The sequence below is a fragment of the Syngnathus scovelli genome, chromosome 21, assembly GCF_024217435.2.
Source record: "Syngnathus scovelli strain Florida chromosome 21, RoL_Ssco_1.2, whole genome shotgun sequence".
Classification (NCBI taxonomy): Eukaryota; Metazoa; Chordata; class Actinopteri; order Syngnathiformes; family Syngnathidae; genus Syngnathus; species Syngnathus scovelli.
The window spans coordinates 3,942,066-3,953,664 of record NC_090867.1 but is presented as its reverse complement, the minus strand read 5'-3'; the positions used below and the strand labels follow the sequence as shown (position 1 = coordinate 3,953,664).

General features: G+C 46.8%; 3 protein-coding genes across 5 annotated transcripts; 1 reads left to right on the top strand and 2 right to left on the bottom strand.

Moving 5' to 3' along the window:
* Positions 1–2,440: 2,440 nt before the first annotated feature.
* LOC125991197 (neurogenic differentiation factor 2) lies at positions 2,441–5,432 on the bottom strand. The gene is made up of 2 exons (XM_049758908.2): positions 5,242–5,432; positions 2,441–3,710 (listed from the first exon to the last, which is right to left on the bottom strand). The coding sequence occupies exons 1-2, from the start codon at positions 5,275–5,277 to the stop codon at positions 2,592–2,594; spliced, it is 1,155 nt and encodes a 384-aa protein (XP_049614865.1). The 5' UTR covers positions 5,278–5,432; the 3' UTR covers positions 2,441–2,591.
* A 587-nt stretch (positions 5,433–6,019) lies between these two features.
* LOC125991203 (protein phosphatase 1 regulatory subunit 1B) lies at positions 6,020–9,294 on the top strand. Of its 3 annotated transcripts, none has more exons than XM_049758924.2 (5): positions 6,020–6,139; positions 6,657–6,813; positions 8,340–8,580; positions 8,791–8,895; positions 8,974–9,294. In XM_049758924.2, exons 2-5 carry the CDS (start codon positions 6,676–6,678, stop codon positions 9,054–9,056), a joined length of 567 nt encoding a protein of 188 aa, XP_049614881.1. In that variant the 5' UTR covers positions 6,020–6,139; positions 6,657–6,675; the 3' UTR covers positions 9,057–9,294. The 3 variants fall into 3 exon arrangements, with proteins under 3 accessions (XP_049614881.1, XP_049614880.1, XP_049614882.1); XM_049758925.2 differs by lacking the exon at positions 6,020–6,139 and having other exon boundaries at positions 6,510–6,813; positions 8,340–8,423; positions 8,499–8,580; XM_049758923.2 differs by lacking the exon at positions 6,020–6,139 and having other exon boundaries at positions 6,504–6,813.
* On the bottom strand, positions 9,293–11,392 carry LOC125991200 (phenylethanolamine N-methyltransferase). The gene is made up of 4 exons (XM_068649411.1): positions 10,595–11,392; positions 10,330–10,540; positions 9,830–10,272; positions 9,293–9,763 (listed from the first exon to the last, which is right to left on the bottom strand). The coding sequence occupies exons 1-3, from the start codon at positions 10,758–10,760 to the stop codon at positions 9,834–9,836; spliced, it is 816 nt and encodes a 271-aa protein (XP_068505512.1). The 5' UTR covers positions 10,761–11,392; the 3' UTR covers positions 9,293–9,763; positions 9,830–9,833.
* Positions 11,393–11,599: the final 207 nt, after the last annotated feature.

The window sequence follows — 11,599 nt, the reverse complement described above, 5'->3', positions numbered from 1 at the left end:
GCCCGCATGACCGTGCCACGGCGGCGGCGGCTTCGCCGGCATCCTCCTCACTCGCCCTCCTCTTCCTCGCCTCTCCTTCACCCTCCCTGAAAGATAAATAAAGAAATAAAAAAAAAACAAAAAAAAAAAACACTCCTGCCATCTGTGCAGCAAACACCACCGCATAATAGACACTCGGCGGCCACTTCATTAGGTACACCTGCACAAGCTAATGAGACTCCATGACAAGAGCTGGAACTAGAGAGTCAACAAAACACTTATGAATATGTTTATCATCTTTTCATACTGCAATCCATATTTCTTAGAACTGTCAACTGGGGAAAAATGTAATATTTATCGTTTTTGACGCAGAGGAAAAGTGACATTTAAAACCAAAATTGTTCATGACAATAATGGGGAAGGACCCCCTTCCCAAAAAAAACATGGGAGCATAGAACTTTGTCAAGTAACCACACATAGAAACACTAATCACTGTTAAAAATGCACTTTTTAGCTTTAACACTTTTTAATTTATTTCATATACTTTAAGTGCTGTTATTTTGATTAGCAACAGAGCTTGAATGTTTATTACTGCAATCCCAAAGAGACAACATACAAAACTTGCCTCAACATTTTTTTGGGTACGCAGTTTTTATCCAAGCTTTCCCTGCCCATTTATTTAACTTATTCAATGACACTTGTTAGTAAAAATATCTTTTTGCAGGGATAGTCTACTAATAAAATGTATCACGTGAGTATAAAATGATGCAGATGCTACACTTTCAAACTAAATGAACAGTTTGCTGGCTTATTGAATTACACCACGCACAACATTTCTGAAGGGATTTTACAGACATTCATTTTAACAAACAGGCCGAACTAATTGATTGGAATTGGTTATTAAATCCCTATTACAAATAAATTAAGGTGAAGCCCCTAATTCTCAAAGAGAAAAATAAACTCAAACAATAATAATTCAAGTATGCTTCAAACCACAATAAAAATAAAAAATGAAAAAAGGAATCATCCGATATTATAAATGAGCTCAACAACATTCTCCTGCATGCTTGAAATAAAATAAAAATATTTTTTTCATGCAGCAGGCTGTGCAGGAGTAATGAACAGATGCTGGTGGAATTAGCAAAGAAACACCGGGGCCCTCCCACAAGGGCCAGTGCACGTTTGGCCGAGTTGCAGCGTGCACGGCGCGCGTGCGCGTGAGTGGCTTGGCTGTACGGGCGGCCAGCGTGCACGCGTGCGCGGTGGACGTGCTCGCGGTGGACGTGCTCGCAGCGTCCTGGCGGTGATTTGATGTAAATCACCTGTATCGGCCCGCAAAATTCTGATGCAGGACGTATATACATGCGCAAAGTGCACAGGCGCCCGTCACAATCTCAAATCAACTCACAATGTTGCCAAAATGTACAGTAGATGTTTTCATCTAATGATACGATATTTAACTAACAGATCATTAAATTCAACTCGATAAACTCAAACTCAACTAAAATGTCTATTGTTCAATTTGCGTGTTATTAATTGTCGCTATGAAACTAGCACATTTTTCCATGGGTTGCCTGTACCGATCTATATTTCACAAAGCGCGTTATTTTACAAATTTAATTTCGAGTGGGCATTTTAAAAGGCAGCATGTGCATTATTAGTTCACTCATTTCTTGATTATTATTATTATTACTTAAAAAATAAAGTTCTGTTTAATTTAAATTTAAAGTTGGCACGTTTCAGTTTGAATCATTTAGATGCTCATCATATTTGTGTGTTTTTGGATTGGATATACGAGAATGTGCCTGCAGAGCCTAACTCGCACACTTGACCATGCAGCAAGGCAGCATATGGGACCACGGGCGATGGTCCAACATGGCGCCTGCATGTTCCGAGTAATATTATTATTATTAGCATCGAATGGAGAAATCAACACTGATGTCGTCTGGCCTGCACACAAGCAACATTGATTCTGTCACTGAAAAAAAAAAAAAAAAAAAAACTCCGTGCACCAGTGTACTCCAAAATGAATCGAATGTTAGCGTGTAAGGATCAGGTGGTTGGTTATAAATGTATATAGGGATCAAGTGGTTATTAATGTATAATCCGTACACATGTAAAGTAATGCATGCTATACTTATGCTAAAAAAACAATTAAAACAGGAAAAACGTGTTTGTTTTGAGAGTACCAAACTGCATCAAAATATAAAATGACACGCTACAAAAAAATGGCAAAAGTCTGACTTTTTTTTAACCTGTGCAATAGACTTGATACAAGTTAGTGGTAGATGCATAATTGACTAGTTGACCTTTTTCAAGAATTAAATGCATGAAACCATTTTGTCTCAGAGCCTCCCAAAGAAATATCAATTAATTTAGTCTCATCTATATTTTATTCCTTTAAAAATTTGGCTTAAAATGCAGAATTACAGTCCACGCAAGTGTGAATGACACCAGACAATTATAAATCATGTTTTATTTGTGCATTTCATTTATATTACATGTCAGGTTGTTTTGCGCGCGCACACAGAATACCGTACAGTGAAGAAGCGCATGTAATCAGATTACAGGAAAAGATTAAGGATTGTCACTCAAGTCAGTGAGTGCGCGGCTCAGTTATGGAAAAAGGCGCTGATGTCTTCGTAGGGGCCCGCCGCGCGCTCGTGGTGGCCCTCGTGGAAGGGGGGGATGTTCTCGGAGTGCGCGCCGCCACCGCCGCGGGCTCCCGAAGGGCCAAACGTCAAACCGCGTCCGGCTCGGGAGTAATGCATAGACGAGTAGTGATAGTTCCGCTCGGCGTCAAGCTCCTGCTGCTTGCCGGGCGCACCCATGCTGACGCCCACGCCCATCAAGCACCCCGGCGGGCTGTGCTGGCCCTCGTAGTCCGGGCTCAGGTAGTCCGGGGAGGCCCCGCCCGGAGCGTACGCGGCCTCATAGCCGGGGGCGTACGAGTGCCCGCGTAGGTTCAGGGGCCCCCCGCCCGGAGCTTGGCAGTTGGGGCTGGCGAGGCGACACCGGTACGACGACGACGGCGAAGACGAGTACGGATGCAAGGAGAAGGGCGAGCCAGGCATGTGGAAGCGCGTCGCATCCGGTTCGGTGAGGAAGTTGCGCGTGTTGAGCTGCAGGCAGCCGGCCACCAGGTTAGTGGTGGGCTGCGAGAGGCCCTTGCACAACATCTGCACGTAGCTGACCACGTCGGGACGCTTGCCGTTGCGCAAAATCTCGCCCAGCGCCAGGATGTAGTTCTTGGCCAGGCGTAGCGTCTCGATTTTGGACAACTTCTGCGTCTTGGAGTAGCACGGTACCACCTTACGCAGGTTGTCCAGCGCCGAGTTGAGGTCGTGCATGCGCGTGCGCTCCCGGGCGTTGGCCTTCACCCGCCGCACTTTGGAGCGCTCGTGGCGGGCCGCACTCGTCTTGCGCTTCTTCGGACCGCGTTTTTTGTTGCCTTTATCCCCGGTGCCTTCGTGGACACCGCTCTCATTGTCATCATCATCATCTTCGTCCCCCTCCTCCTCCTCGTCCTCCTCCTCATCTGCCATTTCGGACTCGGCTCGGCTACTGCTGCCCCCGCAGCGCGCCTCGTCCAGCTCGTCCTCCGCGCCGAGGCGCCCTTCATGCTCGTTCTTCACCTTGCCCAACCCGCCGTCCGGGTTGTCGGCCCAGTCCGCCGCCAACCTCTGGACGTCCGGTAGAACCTCACTGAAGAGACGGCTTAACATTGTCACCTGCAACAGAGGAGGCGGGGTCCCGCGTGCGCTGTTTATATCCACTCTATGATGTCATACAAGGGTGAAGCTGCATGGTGCCCCCCCCCCCCCCCCCCAAAAAAAATGGGATGAGACGAAAAATGTGGTTGCTGAAAATGGATGTCTCAAGTCATCATTTGGCACACTTGAAGATGGGATGAGGGGAGTAAAGACAAGGACTGAATGTGCCAGGCCATTTCATTAGGGACAGAGGACAAAATGGCATCAGATGGAAAATGGATTCGTTGACGTGTCGGTTCAAATGATTAGGGACATCTATGCAACAGAATATGACAATGCGGATGGACAAAGGTTTAGCAGTAAAACATTTTTTTTAAAAAAAAACCTGGAATTGGATGTCTCAGGTCACAGTATTAGGCACACCAGCAACATGTCCCGGGACACTTTATTAGGGACACTGACAGCATGATGGCTGGAAATTGATGTCCGAGTCATGTGATTAGGTACATGTACAAGATGGGATGAATCAACATGGCTTCGGTCAGATTATTAGGGACACCTTTAACAAGAGACAAAAGGGCTGCAAATGTGTCACACTATTATGTACACCACAAACAGAATAAACAAATGGAAATGATGTACCAGGTACACATGCAACATAAGGTGACATAAAAAAGAAGAAAAAAAAAAGGATTGATCGGGTATTAGTTACAGCATCAATGAAACAAAATGGCTGGAGACTGATGCGTTCGAGCTACGATTAATGACACCCACAAAATGAGTTGCAAATGGATGCGCTAGGTCACATCATTAGGTACAACTGCAATACACGACATGCGTACGCACACACAGAGGTGGTCATTGACCTTGTCAATTATATTTGTAAAGGGCGTGGCGTGGTGTGCAGGTGTACCTAATGGTCTGACCGAAAAGCAGACCACCTTTTGACGTAAAAAATATTTAACATTTTTAAGTCTAAACAAATATATTATTTGTTCATTTAAATACTGTTATTCACACCTTTTAGAGGAAGGCAGTAGATGTTATTATGGTAGGACGTATATACTTTTTTAGAATTCCGACGAAGACCTATATTAAATGTATGAACTGAAAAAACTTTTCCAACAACCTTGATTAAACTCTAAAATGTCAGCAATTTTGCTTTGAATTATGATTTTTAGATTGTTATGCTTGAAAAAAAGGCAAATGCCTCATCTTGACTCCATACTATTTTTGAACGTCAATTTGTTAAGTGGCACAAAAATGCAATTCATTGAGTGAAAATCAATTAAAAGCAGTCAAAAGCATGAAATGCTCTCAATTTTTTGTCTATATTTTTTTTACTCTTTTCCACCCAAAATTATAAACACAAATGTCATTTATCCTGCGCATGTGTGTGTTGCCCATAGAATTCAAGCCACACCATCTTTCTATATTTACCGCCGCTTGCAATGAGGCTCCACGAATGACCAAATGTTGTCCGTGTGGACAAATAATGGGATGCAGGTGGACACAAAAAAGTTGAAACGCGGATTTCGGAAGACCCTACCTTGGCTTTGTTTACACCATGCCGACGATGAGTCATGCAGGGCGAAGAAGAAGCTGTGTTGTGTGCTGCGTGCTCGTGCCTCTACTTTCCTCTTCCTCTTCTGCGGCCACCGTGCCTCTGTCTGCAGCTCAGACGTGCGCGAGGGGAGGAAGCGCGCGGGCGACTCGCCTGGCGGGGCTGTGCGATGCCAGGCCCACATGGCTGGCACGTCATTGGCAAGAGCCATCACATGAGAGCTCCTGATTGACATGCGGCCGCATTCGCAGAGAGCGACTCCCCCCGGGCGGCTGGGTGAGGTGTTGAGGGGGGGAGGCGGTTGAGAAGAACTCGCCATCTGTCAGTGGGCTCTGAAAGGCAAAATGAAATAAGCGGCGTAAGTGAGTAGATTCACACTGGGTGTGTTTTAGAATGGGGAAAAAAATGGGGTCATTCGCAAAAAAAGGTGACACCCGTAACCCCATTATCGTAAACTACGTCTTGCCCCTTGCTGGTTTCAAGTCTGGATTCGGGTTTTAAAATAGCAGTATGGTTTTAAACTGTGGTGTCAAGCCAAGGTTGGGGGTACAAGGCATCTATTAACAGATTGAGGGACTTACAAAACATTCCTTTAAATCGAAACAATAGTTCTTAGTTGAAATGTAATCATTTTCAATTTATGTCAGTAGTAGTCGATCAGTGTACTTAGCACCCAGAAGCACACTGCTCACAAACATGAAGCAATAAACACATTATTTACATTTACGATCGCCCTCAGGCTCTGCACACAAGAATTGGCAGGGGCTGGCATCTAGTGGCCGTAAAGTGTTAGTGCAGTTCAATTGACTTAATGGCCCGGTTGGGACGTTGTTACTTGTTTAAACCACAAGTCGAGGCTAGTGCTTGAAATTAGGCTTTTAAAGTACGCTTTACGCTTTGACCGGCAGTAACATTTTGTCATGTTTTTTCTCTTTTGTGCCACGTTGCTTTCACATGTTGTTGTTTCGGGCGAGGCGTTGCCTTTTGTCGCTTCTGTACAGTGCGGTACAAGTTACCTCCGGTAGCCTACCTGAAGCGGTTTGAAGACGACCAATATTGTTCATTGTTATACGTCTTTTTTCGGGGTATTTGGAAGACGTTGTTGGTACCAGTTACACGAATCTTTTTTTACTTCTGCGTTGTCAAAAGTTTATCGCGGCTGTATTTAATTTTGAAGCCAGAAGAGCGCAGGGTCCTAAAGCCCACCGGTTAACGCAGAAGCCCCGTATAAAATTCACCGAGATCTCGCGATATCTGCGGCAACAACCAGCCGCGTCATAAGCTTTCCTTCGCACGAACACGCGCTGCTGTGTTGCTTCGTGACCGAGGATGCATATGTGGGAGTGGGACTGACCGTGCATAGCGCAGATTGGACTTTTTTTTTTTTTTTTTTTTTCTAGACGAGGCTGAAGACGTGTGATGATGGAGCCCCTTCTACCTGCAGGGATCAACATGACTGCGGAGCGAGAGCCAGAGGACAGCGATGCTAAGAGGAAGATCCAGTTCTCGGTGCCTTCGGCGGTGCCCCTCCAGCTGGACCCGCGACAAGTGGAACTGGTGAGAATCATGCATACAAGGCATTTATTAGCAGTTGGAGAGACTTGCAAAACATTTCTTTAAACTATATAAAAACAGAACAATATTACGTTGTTAAAATCGTTCTTTACAGTACACGTATTAAAATTCGCATGTTTTCCCCTTCATTATTGATTCCATAGCAAACCTCAGGTTCACAGGTGCCATGTGTCCTCTGCAGATGGTGTGCTGCTGCAATCATCAAATCACATATAAATTGTTAGATCGATGCCTAATGATTTTATTAAGCGGCATAGACTCCACTGCAAAGTTCTGCCTTACAGATGCATCCAGACTGTTCAACTATGCGCGCAGAGGAAGAAACGTGTCTCGTACGACTAGCGGTGAAATTGCGACACCTTGTGGTACCCTTGTGTTATCACCCCCAAAAGGGGGACATTACAGTATTTGGGGTATCAGTGTGAATCTTCTCAAGAGGACAGCACCGCACCATCCAACTGAGGTGTGGCCTCAATTCGAATAAAAGGACTGCAGTGAACTTTGAGCAAGCTTCACAGAATTTGGTTGTTCATTGTTGGCCCCCTGCCCCCGTGTTGAAGTGCCCCCTACTTACGTAACACGAGGAGCAGTAGGACTCACGTTTTTTTTAATGTATTAGCGCCTGTTGGCAGTGGAGTATGGACAGCGCACGGATTAAGCTGAGCCGTGCAAGCCTGACTTTTTGCATCTCCTCAAAGTGATGAGGTTTCAAAAGGAGTGGAGGAGAAGCTGACATGAGGGATAAAGCATTACAAATATTAAAATGTGATTTCCACCATGTTACAAAACACGGGTGCTGGGGGCTCTCGTACAAGCTCTTCTGCCTCGTCATGTCCATCCAATTTGCGTGGAGAATGGGAGCTACAATAGGACATGAAGTTGCATAACTCTCGCCAGTGTTTATGACTCACCTGTATTATGCATTCCAAATAACACTAGGACCTTTGTTTTTATAATTATTGCTCATTTTTATAAAGCAGGAACTGAATAAAATGAGCCTCCCACACGTTAGGTTTTTTTATCTCATGATTTGTTTGGCAGAGTATTTGCTCTTGAGGCTCTTATGCAAGCACCTGTTTTTTTAAACTGGGCTTTGAACTGGCACAGGTTGGGAATCAAATCCGCGCCTTCTGCTCAGGACCATACAAACGTTGTAATTTGGCGCCTGTTAGTGGCATTTTGTGACAAGCAATTCAGTGGAACTGAATCGAGCGCTCTGGGCTGATCAGATGAATCTGCTGCCCTCCTGTGGTGTCTACGGAGAATTGCAACCTTTTTTTTACACCATGTAAATGTTTTTCTAATTTTACTCCTAATTTCTCAATTTTTATTTTATTGATTGTTTAAAAATAAAATAGCCCACACCAAAGACTTTAATACAATATTTATGTTTAATAGGCTTAAGTGGAAAATGATGCTGTGCTGTTGCAACCCCTAACAGGACAAGTCAAATAAAAAAGTACAAGTGTTCTGATCTCAAATTGAATCATGAGCGTCTCTGTGTTCAGATTCGACGTCGAAGGCCAACACCCGCCACCCTCTTCCAACTGACGGACCCGCTATCGCCGGAAGACGACCCTGGGTCTCACCAGGTACGCCGGCTTGGTTCCTTTTGCTGTGTGTTGCCCGCCGTGTCCCCGGTGCCATTTTCCCCGTGCCTGCTACAGTGTCTCGGAGGAGAAAATGGAGTTCTGAAATCCAAAACGTCTGACAAAACGCCAAGCACCTACGAGCCACCTTCCCTCAAAGGTCAGTGGGCTCCGCATTTGTCTCTTACCGTGATGTAACAATTGCAAAAACGGACATGTGGTCGACATCTGTCTCAAAAAGACCGGTGTGTGTGATGGTAAGATTAGGGCGGCAGATGTGAGTCTGTGCTGGATCATCCCGGATTATGGGATGGACGCACAGACGTTGTCATGATAACAAACCGATAACAGGTTAACAAACTACTTTCAGCCATGCAGAGGCTGGCCCTAGCGCACCTGTCTTCCACGAGCTCTGTGGACCGGGACGACACGCCCTCTGGAGACGAAAATGACGGGGGCACGTTGTCGGATTCGGGTAACAAATCAATAAAGATCGTAACACGCCTTCAGTGCTACACACCTGTACACAACCCGACGCTTCCTTTCTTGGCAGACGCTAGCGTGCAAAACAAAGCGCGGCGGGATCGGTCACCTTCGCCGGATGCGTCGCGAGCCGCGGAGGAGGCCGACGAGTGAGATGGCATGAGATTAGAAAGACGTGGACAGGAGTTTGTGTGCACGCGTGCATGGAGATGGCATGTAAAGACAGTGTGTGCAAGAACATCTCTGTCGACGCCACAAGGTGGTGCTAAAGAGAATGGAAGCATTTGAATGGACATTTGTATGGGGCTTTTCATGTGTGTCCTGCACACTAGCATTCCATATATTTATGCTTGGTTGCAAATAAAAGCTCCAGAATGACTTTTGAAGCGTATCATCTAGTGCCTTTATTAGTCAGTGAATTGCGTTTGGAATAAATGGAGAGTTAATTCACTCTTTATGGAGTTTCAATACAATGAAGACACAAGAGATGTCACTTCACGACACAGAAATGAATACATAAGTATAATTTGGAGTAAATTAATTGATTTTTTCCATCAAAGTAATAATATTTGCTATAAAATCCAGAAATATACTTTTCATATTTCATTCGCTTTTTTTTTTAAATAGCGTATCTGTTTTTGTATGTCCACTTTCAATACATGAACACATTAAACTGTTAATCTATGTATTTTTTTATAAATTTGTTTTGCTATATGAACAAAATGAAATGCACAGTCATTTCATTTTAAAACACCGAATGGCTGAGTTTGGGTTTGCTGTAGTACCTGTTTTTGCACTGCAGGGAGGGATGTGTAACCATCTAACATAAAGAGCACTCTCCTCATCTCTTCCTCGTCCATCTGAAATGAGAAAGACATTCAGCAAAGACACATATAACTCAGGAGAATACACTTTTTGGACAGCACCTGTTTAATCCTTCTTTGCCTTTGCAAAAAACACCCCCGTCACATCATCCACCCCCACTCGCATGTCCTGAGGCAGCGTGTAAACCTCCAGCCGGATCAGGGTGTAGCCCGTCTCCTTCAGACTGGCGCACACCTCCGCCTCGCCCAGCGGCACCACGGGGATCTTCAGGCCGGGCCCCCCCATGTAGAAGCTTTCCCCAAGGGCCCCGATGAGCAGGAGGTGGCCCCCGGGCCGCAGCAGCGTGCCGATGTGGCCCAGGGCCCGGGTGAAGGCGGTTAGGTCGGGACTGGCGCTCTCCAGGCAGAAGCAGGACACCAGGCAGTCGGCCTTGGCGGGGGGGAACCTGCGGGGGTCCAGAGGCTGTGGACGGTGCACGTCGATGGGGAGGATGTCGCTGATGGCCCGGCGGAGCTTGGCCGCCTTCTCTGTCCACGCCGAGGCCCTGGGAGTCACAAGTTGAGTTCAGGCGAGTCGAGAGAACCGTTGTGTGGTGTCATACCGTCGGCCCTCCAGCTTGCAAACGTGCTGCAGGTACGGCGTCCAGTCCATGCTGCAGCCCTTCTCGTCTCGCAGCCAGCGCCGCAGTTCCTCCCGGTTTGACTCCAGGAAGTCAGTCAGGACCACCTCGTCGAAGACCTCGCAGCCGCTCAGAACTTGGTAGAGGGTCGGCCCGGAGCCCACGTCCACCAGCAGCTCACCGCCGATGTCGCCTGAGCAAAAGCGGTTCGGTGACAGGCGGAGCGGCTCGGGTACCGCTCGCTTACCTTCGGCGAAGGCTTGGTGTAGCCGGGCCAGTTTCCACGGTACGATGCTGTCCTCTCTGTCAAAATCGGCTCGCGGCGGCGTGTAGTTGTACTGCAGATACGCCGCCGGGTCAAAGCACTGGTAGCGGGCAGCCATGGCGGCCGTGTCGTTTTCCGTTTGCTCCATTCGTCCCCTGCGGATAAAAGTCGGTTTGCTGCCGAGCTTCCGGCTCGGAGCCTCCTTTTATAGCCTCACATTGTTGTTTGGACTTTGGGGGGCTGTTGAATCCTGATAGCGTTTGCCTACGTTTCCATTCTCTGCCCTCCGGCACCGATGCCATCAGATTAGCCACGCTAATGGACGCATCATTGCTTTCAGGTCCGGCGTCCAACCTTCAACAGATCTCCACCATCTTCCTCATCAGTCCACATTTGCCTTTGCCAGCTCCCTTTGAATCTTAACTCTTCAGAGGATCCCTTACAATCGGCACCAGAGCGCAGTTTGGTTTTTGCTCCCAAATATTCTGCAAACATAAAAACAAGACATACATGGCATCTGTGTTGTTTGGAAACCTTCTGCAATGTCATCGTCGGCCAATGTAGTGTGTGGGGGGTTAAAGGGGCATGTTAGGCTTTGAACCGCGCAAGCAACCTAGGCCAGCTGACAAAACACACTTTGAGCCGCTGATTCAATTAATCGAAGGCCTATTCCCAGTGTAAGCAGCAGCTGAACTGCAGTGGAAAATTGCCACGTTGTCATCAAACTGCTTCCCTTGAGACCTCCTTCATCCCTGGCAGATGGACACACACACACACACACACACACACACACACACACACGCACACACGCACACACGCACACACGCACGCACGCACACACACACACGCGCGCACACGCACGCACACACACACACACACACACACACACACACACACACACACACACACACACACACACACACACACACACACACACACACACACACACACACACACACACACACACACACACTGGCATCACGTTTG

What these genes read in the sequence shown, in the direction of transcription:
- LOC125991200 (XM_068649411.1), bottom strand. Translation starts at nt 10,760, where the DNA reads ATGGAGCAAACGGAAAACGACACGGCCGCCATGGCTGCCCGCTACCAG. An exon ending in ACACCAAGCCTTCGCCGAAG is followed by an intron (nt 10,541 to 10,594) that starts GTAAGCGAGCGG and finishes GCTTTTGCTCAG; the next exon opens with GCGACATCGGCGGTGAGCTG. An exon ending in TGCAAGCTGGAGGGCCGACG is followed by an intron (nt 10,273 to 10,329) that starts GTATGACACCAC and finishes TGTGACTCCCAG; the next exon opens with GGCCTCGGCGTGGACAGAGA.
- LOC125991197 (XM_049758908.2), bottom strand. Translation starts at nt 5,277, where the DNA reads ATGACTCATCGTCGGCATGGTGTAAACAAAGCCAAG. An exon ending in ATGGTGTAAACAAAGCCAAG is followed by an intron (nt 3,711 to 5,241) that starts GTAGGGTCTTCC and finishes CCTCTGTTGCAG; the next exon opens with GTGACAATGTTAAGCCGTCT.
- LOC125991203 (XM_049758924.2), top strand. Translation starts at nt 6,676, where the DNA reads ATGATGGAGCCCCTTCTACCTGCAGGGATCAACATGACTGCGGAGCGA. An exon ending in ACCCGCGACAAGTGGAACTG is followed by an intron (nt 6,814 to 8,339) that starts GTGAGAATCATG and finishes CTCTGTGTTCAG; the next exon opens with ATTCGACGTCGAAGGCCAAC. An exon ending in CGAGCCACCTTCCCTCAAAG is followed by an intron (nt 8,581 to 8,790) that starts GTCAGTGGGCTC and finishes AACTACTTTCAG; the next exon opens with CCATGCAGAGGCTGGCCCTA.